At 42.4% G+C, this 10,826-nt stretch overlaps 1 protein-coding gene across 1 annotated transcript in view; it reads right to left on the reverse strand.

Annotated features, from left to right (window-relative positions):
* pigl (phosphatidylinositol glycan anchor biosynthesis, class L) overlaps window positions 1-10,826 on the reverse strand; it is a 56,307-nt gene that overhangs the window by 4,684 nt on the left and 40,797 nt on the right. The window contains exon 4 of the mRNA XM_048612312.1: window positions 1,569-1,638. Within this exon, the coding sequence (XP_048468269.1) occupies window positions 1,569-1,638 (70 nt within the window). The remainder of the gene's footprint in view (window positions 1-1,568; window positions 1,639-10,826) is intronic.

Here is a 10,826-nt window from a genome sequence, read left to right on the forward strand (position 1 = left end):
TTCACAGATGCTGCTGGACCTGCTGAGCTTTTCCAGCAACTTTGTTTTTGTTCCTGATTTATAGCATCCGCAGTTCTTTCAGTTTTTAAACATTAATATGTTTCACTTACGGTTAACTTTTGATTTGAAACTTAAGGCAATTTGAATGTAATAAGTTAGCTGTTTGGCATACTCTGTCAGAAGCATAAGAAAGCAATTTGCACTTTCTTACATCACAGAAACATGGAATAATGTTCAGTAACAGACACTTCTGGAGAAACTCAGCATGTCTGGCAGCATCTGTGGAGAGAGTGACAGAGTTAACTTTTCAAGTCCAGTCTGACTCTTCTTCCATTATTCTCAGTATTTTGCTTTTATTTGAATAATTTTCTGTGTCTCTTACTGAGACCAGCATATGCCAATAGTTTTGTTACGTAAATTATCACATTTCTGTTTCAAAATGTTCAGATGTCCCCTGGTTACCTTGTTAGAACAAAGAGAACAAAGAAAATTACAGCACAGGAACAGGCCCTTCGGTCCTCCAAGCCTGCGCCAATCCAGATCCTCTATCTAAACCTGTCGCCTATTTTCCAAGGATCTGTATCCCTCTGCTCCCTGCCTGTTCAGGTATCTGTCTAGATACATCTTAAATGATGCTATCGTGCCTGCCTCTACCACCTGCGCTGGCAACGCGTTCCAGGCACCCACCACCCTCTGCATAAAGAACTTTCCACGCATATCTCCCTTAAACTTTTCCCCTCTCACCTTGAAATCGTGACCCCTAGTAATTGAGTCCCCCACTCTTGGAAAAAGCTTCTTGCTATCCACCCTGTCTATACCTCTCATGATTTTGTAGACCTTAATCAGGTCCCCCCTCAACCTCCGTCTTTCTAATGTAAATAATCCTAATCTACTCAACCTCTCTTCATAGCCAGCGCCCTCCATACCAGGCAACATCCTGGTGAACCCCTCTGCACCCTCTCCAAAGCATCCACATCCTTTTGGTAATGTGGCGACCAGAACTGTACGCAGTATTCCAAACTGGTCGAACCAAAGTCCTGTACAACTGTTATGGTAAGGAGAAGCGAAGTAATATTGATCATAAGGTCCCATGTTCACACCCTAGTCTTTCTTGAATTAGTTGAGTTCACCTGGAAAGTGGTGGTGGTAGTACAACTAACCTCACCGTGAAAGTGGGTGTAAAAAAAATTCTAGGGTGAATAGAAAGCAGCTGTCCCACTCAGTTGAAGGATCAGTAACAAGGGGGCATAATTTTATAGTGAAAGACAGGAGATTTAGAAAGGGTTGGACGGAAATCTTTTTCACCGAGAGAGCGGTGGGTGTCTGGACTGCACTGCCTGGGAACGTAGTTGTGAGTGGTAACCTCACAACTATTAGGAAGTACTTAGATGAGCATTTTAAATGCCATAACATTTAAGGCTACGGGCCTAGTGGTGGAAGATGGGACTAGCCTGGATTTAGTGCCAGTTTAGCAGTATAGACTTGATGGGCTCAATGGCCTCTTTGGTATTGTATGATTCAGTATTGTTGAAGACAGAACAGAGTTCCAGCTTATGGGTGTGGCTTACCTTGAGGAGTTTGAATTGGGAGGCTGGAACGATGAATGCTTTAATCTGTTTCTTTGTACAGATACTGCAACTGAAACAAAAAAAGTCTTCTGTCAGAATAAAAGAAGTTTCACAGAATCACAGAAGTGTTACAGTGCAAAAGGAGGCCATTTGACCCATCATGTCTGCATCGATTTGTTAAAAGAGCATCATTAGCTTTTATTGATATCCTCCTTTTTTTCCCCGTAACTTTACAAATTATTTTTCTCCAAATAACCATTCAATGCCCTCTTCAGTGCCACAATTGAACCTGCCTGCACTAGACTTCTGGAATGTGCATTTCATTACATCTCTACTCAGTGAGAGGAAAAGCTTTAAATTTATGCCCTCTTGATCCTTTTCTTCCTATCCAGCCCACTCATGATATTGAAACCCTCTATCAGATCTCATCTTAGCCACCTTCTCTCCAAGAGCAGTCCCAACTTCTTAAATCTATCCTCATTACTGAAGTTCCTTATCCCTGGAGCCATTCTTGTAAATCACTTCTGCACTCTCTCCAATGCATTCACATCTTCCTATACAGTAGCACTTAGAGCTGTACACTATGCTCCAGCTGAGGTCTCACAAGCCTCTGGTACGAGTTCAACATAACGTCCTTGCTGGGAACCCAGAGGGCTTGGCTGGCAGACTGTGGCCCAGTGTGGTCAGCATGTCATGGATCTTGAGCATTGCAGGGAGAGTGAGACCATGTGTGGAAAACCCATAGGATGGAGCTGCTACAGGCTATACAGGGACAGTAACATTTATCTTCAAACTTTATTTCTCTATCTTCCTAATTTATATTATGAAGAACTGTAATGTCGAACTTTTAGCTTTTCTCTTAATTTTTCTATTTTTGTACCTCATCTACTTTAGTACCTAAGATTTGTATCTTGGTGTTTTGTACCTAAAATGGCCTTGTGTGGCAACATTGTACACATTTCACTGTACTCCTGTACTTAGTACTTGAGTACACGTGACAATAAACCTAATTGTAATTCTACTGTACACCCCTATCAATAAAACCAAGAATACCACCTGCTTTACTTGCTCCTCTCTCCACCTGTCCTGACACTTTTAATAATCTGTGCACATATACACCCAAGTCCCTCTGCCCATGCACCCTCTTTAGAATTGTATCCACTATTATATTGTCTTTCAATATTCTTCCTACCAAAATGCATCATCTCACACTTGCCTGCATGGAAACTCATATGCCACCTATCTGCCAACTCCACCAATTTGTCTGTCATTCTGGAGTTCTGTCCTCACAGTTACAATTCTTCCAAGTTCTGTGTTATCTGCAAATTTTGAAATTATCCCCTGCACACCAAGATGTATGTCATTAACATATATATCAGGAAAACTAAAGATCCCAATATGGACCCCTGGGAAACTTCCTCCAGTCCAAAAACTATCCATTGATTATTATTGTTTCCTATCACTCAGCCAATTTTGTATTACGTTGTTACTGACCATTTTATACTGTAACCTATGACTTTCCTCACAAGTCTGTTGTATGGTACTGTATTAGACACCTCCTGAAAATCCATGTACACCTCATCAGTAGAGTTAACTTCATCAACCTTTTCTGTTCCCTCTTCAAAAACTCCAGCAAGTTAGTTTAAATATGATTCCCCTTTTAGAAATCAATGCTGATTCTTCCTAATCAACCTGCTTTTTTTCCCATGTGACTATAAATTCTATCCCAAATAACTGATTCTAGAAGTTTCCTGATTATTCAAATTAAACTGACTGGTCTGGAATTGCTAGAATGATCCTTACAACCTTTCTTGAACAAGGCTACACTGTTTGCAATTTTCAAATCTTCTGGCACCTCCACTGAGTCTAGGAAAGTTTGAGGCCAGTGCTCTTGCAATTTCCACTCTCACTACCTTCAAAATCCTTGGATACTTCTCATCCAGTCTCAGTGCCTTGTCAACTTTAAGTACCACAGTCTATCCAACACTTCTGTCTTGTCAGTTTTGAGCTGCTCTTGGAACGGAGTTCCCTCCTTTGTCACCGTGCCCTGGGTAGCAGCACTCTCTCTAAAGACAGATGCAACCATTTTATTTAACACCTCAGCCATGGCTCCTGCCTCCAGGTGTAGATCCACTTTTTGATCCTCAACAGGCCCTAATTCTCCTTTTACTCTTCTGCCATGTATCTTGTTATTTAGTGGTTCTCTTTATTTACTCTGGGCTAACCAGTATTTTGTGAAAGGCAAGATATAGCCTCCTCCTCCATACTCTTCCTCCATTAATGTAGGAAAGGATCCTGTATTGCTGGTAAACTATTGTAGGAATGGGTTTGGAATTTCAATGACAGTTCTGCACGACGTGATGTACTAAGTGGTTCCACCTGTATAATGTCAAACAAAAGTGTCATCAGATCTTTGTCTCTGGACTCGAAGCTTTAACTCTGTTTTTCTCTCTACAGATGCTGCCAGACCAGCTGAGTTTCTCCAGCACTTTCTGTTTTTGCACCACCCCCACTGAAGCTCCGAATGGCTTTGGATGTGAACTGGACATTGACAATGCGCGTCCACCAAGCCACCCAGCTGTCGCTCCACCATTCAGCACATTCTCAAGTCTACTTACCTCAGCAGAGCAGTCTCTCCTCTGCCAACTACTGAAAACTCTACTCCTGATGGGGGAGACCTATACCTATTGTCGGAGGTGACCACGTCCTAAACCTTGGTCAGGTCATGGTATGAGGCAGGAAACCCCTGTAAAGTTATGTAGACTAAAGTGATCCACAAATAGGAGTTGCATGTCATAATTGAGGCCATGTGCCAGATGGAAGAAGTTTGTCCTCGGGGCGTACATTGAGCTCCTGCAAGACAGCAAAGTTGTCACTGCAGGACAGAAGACAGAAAGTCACTATCTGGGTATGGAAGCATACTAGCACATGACATCCCTCCCTGAGCCAGAGACCCAGTACCTTAGCATCTTCTGAATATTTGGAACAATCTCCAGGGAAGGAATCAAAGTAACCAACTGGTACCACAACATGGCACCAATCAGTTGATTTATGACCAGCACTCGACCCCTGTAGGAATGCTCTTGCAGTAGGCCTGTCAGCATCTTGGGTGAGTTTTGACTGTCACCTCCAGCTCCACAGCCACAAGGCAGGCATCTCCTCCATTATACAACATTCCTCCAGAGCCCACACACATTCACGTCCCACAACATCCCAGAACATTTTGTGGAACTCTGCAGTCCGGCTGTTCAGTCCCAGGATTTGCCCTTTGAGAGCTGGTCAAGGTCTAGTAAGCTTCTCCATGCTCATGGGGGCATCTAGTAATCTGGCATCTTCCCAGGGCCAGGTCCTTCTATTGGACTCTGCAAGCATTCTCACTAAATGGATCCAGAGAGAACAGAGCAGCATAATAGGCTCTTCTTTGAGCCTTGATGTTCTCCAGATCCAAGACAAGGGATCCGTTATAAGCCAGCAGCAAAAAGACTGCAAACAGACCGCATGCCTTTTTTCTAGCAAGTATAAGGGGGAGCCACAGTTCAGATCTACGTAATGTTAAATATAATATTTAATAGTATATACACAGTGTAGGCTTCCATTTCTAGGGTTGTTGCTCCAATTTCCATGCATGTGGCTGCATCCAGAAGTGATGGTCTCAGCACTGATCCTCTAGGATGAGATTAATCATGGTGAGTGGCTAGATGAGGGAATTCACAGGATGAGGGAATTGCTGGCCAGGCAGCATTTATTGCCATGCAGAAAATTTGCCAGAATATCACAAGGAGTAGGAGCAGAGCATCAGGCAGTGCTGGCAACCAGGGCCAGGATGATAGAGAGCATAGGTGTGTAATTGTACATATTACATGCTGTGCAGCAATCTGAAGAGGTCTGACAGGCAATGTTGGTACAGCTTAGGATGTCATGGGGTGTGGTAGCTCATATATACCAGCTGCTCCATGTCAACATGTGTCTGCTAGAACTGGGAGGTAATCTGATGCTGATAGTACTAAAAGTGACAGCAGCATCAAACTCCTTTGCCAGTGGCCCTTTCCAGAGATCCACTGGAGGCATGTGCAGGATATTTCAGTGTGCCATGCTAAAATGTATACAAGACATGACAGATGCTCTTTTCAGAAGAGCAAATAATTTTGTAAAAACTGAAAGAACTTCGGATGCTGTAAATCAGGAACAAAAACAGAAGTTGCTGGAAAAGCTCAGCAGGTCTGGCAGCATCTGTGAAGAAAGATCAGAGTCAACATTTCAGGTCCGGTGACCCTACCTCAGAAGGGTTTGTAAGTAATTTTGTAAGTTCAGTACAGACCTCGAGAGCCAGGCAGATGGAGCAATGGTATTTTCTGCAATTGCAGAATTTCAACAAGTGCAAGAAGCATTTAACTGCACGTGAGAAAGCTGTGCTACTCAGTGAGTTCTCACAATATCAACAACCTGAACAAATTGCAAATGCCACAAGTGTTTGTTTCACCTTAATGACTGCTGGTCTAGTTACAGGGATATCCACAGAGGACCTAGCTGATGAAACCTGTGCAAAACATACAAAGTGCTTTGAGGGGAGGTAGTGTGGTGCCCTTGCTGCAACAGGAACACTACAGCAGGAAATAAAACTGCTAAAAATAAAGTTAATTGCATGGACCACTCAGGCAGTCTCCTTAGGTGCTTACCAGAATCAGTGTGCAGGATTATTGTCGTCTGCTGTGTCCCACACAATCTTGCTGAATGAAAGGGAGATGGAGGACAAGATGTATCCTCCACTGAGGAGGAAGATGTATGTGATATATCAGTAGAAGTCACTGTGATCCGCACTGTTGTTCCTCCATTTGAGGCAACAAATGAAAAAGGAGGGACTCTATACCAACCTTGAGCAATCTCTTGTCCAGGTCCCAGAAGGCGACAAACTATGGCTCTTTGGAGATTTCAACACCAGAATCAGGAAGAACTTGAATCTCTGTAAGGTGTGATTGGCAAGGAATGAGTAAGGAAAGTAAACTCCAATGAGGTCCCCCTCATGACAAGGATATCTGGGGTCATGAAGTTATCTTTTATTCCTTCAAAGGATAAGGGTATCGCTGGCCAGGCAGCATTTATTGCTCATCCCTAATTGCCCAGAGGACAGTTAAGAGTCAACCACATTGCTGTGAGTCTGGAGTCACATGTAGACTAGACCAGGTAAGGATGGCAGTTTCCTTCCCTAAAGGACATTAGTGAACCAGATGGGTTTTTCCAACAATCGACAATGTATTCACAGTCATCATCAGATTCTTAATTCCAGGTGTTTATTGAATTCAAATTCCACCATCTGCTATGGTGAGATTCAAACCTGGGTCCCCAGAACGTTATCCGGGTCTCTGGATTAACACTCCAGCAATAATACCATGAGGCCATCGCCTCCCCAATAAAATATAAAATACGCATTATTAAAATCTTTAATTCCTTCAACTGATTTAACATCTGGAACTTTTGTTTGAAAGAAAATACCTTTACATGAGCTAGGACACTGTTATAAAAGGCTATATTCGCTATCAACATAACTGCAGGTGCACTTACTGCACATGCAGTTGCAGTGTCTGTGATGTCCTGCATTTCAGCAAAATCTTTGCAATCACAGCTTGAAGGAAGAAAAGCCACAGCTTTTCACTCTGAAAAACTGCATTCCTAAATAAAACATTGAAACAACTAATCTTCCAATATCCTCCATTCTTTTAAAAATAACCTCAGTCACTGAGCTCCAGGTCCTGGTCAACATCTTCTCCAAAGCACATAGGAAAATAGTCCTTTTACTAAACACCCAGTAAAACAGAGTCCTCTATCAACTAACTCCCACAGCACAACACCTCCCTCATCAAGCAACAGAGAGATCCTGGAAAATGTGGACCATTTTCTATAAACAGGAGCCTCTAGACAACATTCATCACCTCCAATGTGCCAGATCAGACTTCTGCTGATGCTTGAGGACCAGATCTGAGGTCCAGTACAGCAGTGATCCTGTATTCAGATGTTTCAGAGATTTTGACAATTGATAGCAGGTACCTAGAAGCACCAGACAAGCACCATCAGCTGGCACTTTGCACAATCCAGCAGAGCCAATGGAAAGAAAGACAGTTCAAACAGCAGCATCCTCTCCCAAACCAACTTTCAGGCACGAATCATTCAAAATCAACTCTGCTGGGTAGAACATAAGAATATAAGAAATAGGAGGAGGCGTAGGCTATTCAGCCCCTCAACTCTGCTTCACTATCCCCTAAGATCATGGTTGATCAGCCACAGGCCTTGTCTCCTTTGTCACGCCACCTCCTCATAGTCCATATGGAAATGTAAATACATCTATCAGTTCCCCTTTATCAACTCTGCTCATTATATCCTCAAAGAGCTCTAGAAAATCTCTCAAACATGATTTCCTGTTCATAAAACTATGTTGATTCTATATGATTGTGTTAAGCTTTTCTAAATGCCCTGTTGTTTCTTCCTTAATAACAGACTCTAGCATTTTCCCAAAGGTGACCTGTCTGCCTTTAGTCTGTTAGTTTATCAAATACGTACTCTTAAGATGTTTATCGTGTCCTCAACCATGAAGGTCAATGCAAAGTAATGGTTTAAATTATCTGCTATTTTCCTGTAATCAATTCCCCAGTTGCATCCTCCAAGGGTCACACACTTTCTTGACCTACTCTCTTTTTACACACCTGTAGGAAGTGGGTATTGCTGGCTGAACCACCATTAATCTAAGTGGCTTGCTAGGGCTATTTCAGAGGGCAGTTAAGGGTCAACCACATTGCTGTGGGTTTGGAGTCATGTGGCAGCCAAGCCCAGTAAGGATGGCAGTTTTCTTTCCTAAAGGATGTTAGTGAACCAGATGGGTTTTTATGACAATTAACAATGGTTCCACAGTTGCCATTAGCTAGCTCTTAATTCCACCTTTTTAAAAATTCAAATTTCATCATTTACCGTGGTGGGATTTAAACCCATGAGATATGCCTGAGGTAGTAGGAACTGCAGATGCTGGAGAATCTGAGATAACAAGCTGTAGAGCTGAATGAACACAGCAGGCCAAGCAGCATCAGAGGAGCAGGAATTCTGACGTTTCAAACGTCAGCCTTCCTGCATTTCTGAAGAAGGGTCTAGGCCCGAAACGTCAGCCTTCCTGCTCCTCTGATGCTGCTTGGCCTGCTGTGTTCATCCAGCTCTACACCTTGTTACCTCAGATATGCCTGAGATGCTGGATTACTATATTACCATGATGCCACAATCTCCCCCAAATTATTGCTGTTCGTTTTTATACGTTTTGCCAATTTATTTTCATAATGCATTTCCTCCCATTTTACTAGCTTTTTAGTTGTTTACTTCTGGTTCCTAAAAATTCTCAATCTTTTGGCCTACAGTTTTTTTTCACTGCTTTGTATCCCTTAGTTTTTGATTGGATACTCTCCTTGACTGTCTTTGTTAGCCACAGGTGGTTCATCCTTCTCAGCAGGACTGTCATTTTGACTAGAATAAATTTTGCTGAGTGGTATGAGATATCTGCTTAAATGTCTGCCACTGTTTATCTACTGACCTTCCCCTTGGTGTACTGTCGCAGCTTGCTTTAAACAACTCTTTCTTCATACATCTGTAATTCCTCTTAACTAAGTCGAGGAGAGCAGTTTGAGACTCAAGTTGCTCTCTCACTAAATGATACTGATCCTCTAGTGGATCCTTAACTAGAAGTTCTCTTATAATCCTACCTCGTTACACATTACTAGATCTAAAATAGCCTGTTCTTGGGTAGGTTCTACAATGTACTGCTCTAATAAACAATCTCTGGTGCACCCTACAGATTGTTCTTATTTGTTACCCTTACCCATCTGATTTCTATATATACAGATTAAAATCACTCATGACAATCATAGTGCCCTTCTTACGTGCCTCCATTATTTCCTAATTTGTACTTTGTCCTGCAGTGAAGCAACTCATCAGGGGCCTACAGACAACTTCCATCCATGACTTCTTTACTCTGCTATTCTTTATTTTCACCCAAACTGAATGCACATCATGATCTATTGCACATATATCACTACCAACCACTGGGGTTTGGTCAGGTCAGTTGGCTTGCTGGCTGGTTTGTGATGCAGAGTACTGCCAATAGCACAGGTTCAATTCCTGCACCAGCTGAGTTTACTTTGAGGAATTCTCCTTCCCAATCTCTCTCCTTGCTTGAGGCATGGTGACCCTCAGGTTAAAACACCATTGGTCATCTCTCTGTCTAATGAGAGAGTTGCCCTATAGTCTGGTAGGGTGATGGTGGCCTTACCTTTTACTAACCACTGCAGTGGTACTTTCCTTTATTAACAAAGTTACGTCACCCTTTTCCACTTTGTCTATTTTTCCACAACCTTGAAAATTAAGTTTTCAGTACTGATCACCCTGCAACCTCAGTAATATCAAGTCATGTTCATTTATTTCAAGAAGCAAATTACTACAGATGCTGGAATCCGTACGGAAAACAAAATTGCTGGAGATCAGTGGGTCAGGCAGCATCCATGGAGAGACAGCAAGCTCATGTTTCCAAACTAGATGACTCTTCATCATTTATTTCTATTTGTGCTGTCAACTCATCTATCTTGTTATCTGAATGCATACAGCATTTATAAAGAGATTTAACCTTTTAACTTTTTATCATTATTACTTTTCTGGTTCTAATTTCTGTTGCACGCTTATATTTTCTGCTCGTTCCAGCCACACTTTGATAATCGTTTGCTTCTTCATTACCCTGTAACTCTGCTCTCTTGTGCCCCATCTTTTGAAACCCATTTCTCCCAGACCAATATTTGATTGATTGATTTCTGTCACGTGTACCAAAGTACAATGAAAAGCTTTGTTTACGAGCAGTCCAGGCAGATCATAGTAAGCAAGGATGTACAAATCAAAAAGACTTAGACAGAGGCATACAGGTTACATTGCAAAGGGTGTGCGCTAGGCGAGATCAACATTAGCAAGATCAGTGTTATTTGAGGCTAGACAGTCTAATAACGGCTGAGAAGAAGCAGATCCTGAACCTGCTGGTGGCTGTGTTCAGTATCTTCTGTATCTTCTGCGATGGGTCTTTGATGATGTTGGCAACCTTTCTGCGACAGTAAGCCATATAAATGGAGTCCATTAGCTGGAAGGAGAGATAGTAGGAACTGCAGATGCTGGTGAATCCGAGACAACAAGGTGCAGGGCTGGATGAACACAGCAGGCCAAGCAGCATCATAGGAGCAGAGAGGCTGC

Source organism: Rhincodon typus, chromosome 26, assembly GCF_021869965.1.
Source record: "Rhincodon typus isolate 14 chromosome 26, sRhiTyp1.1, whole genome shotgun sequence".
Lineage (NCBI taxonomy): Eukaryota > Metazoa > Chordata > Chondrichthyes > Orectolobiformes > Rhincodontidae > Rhincodon > Rhincodon typus.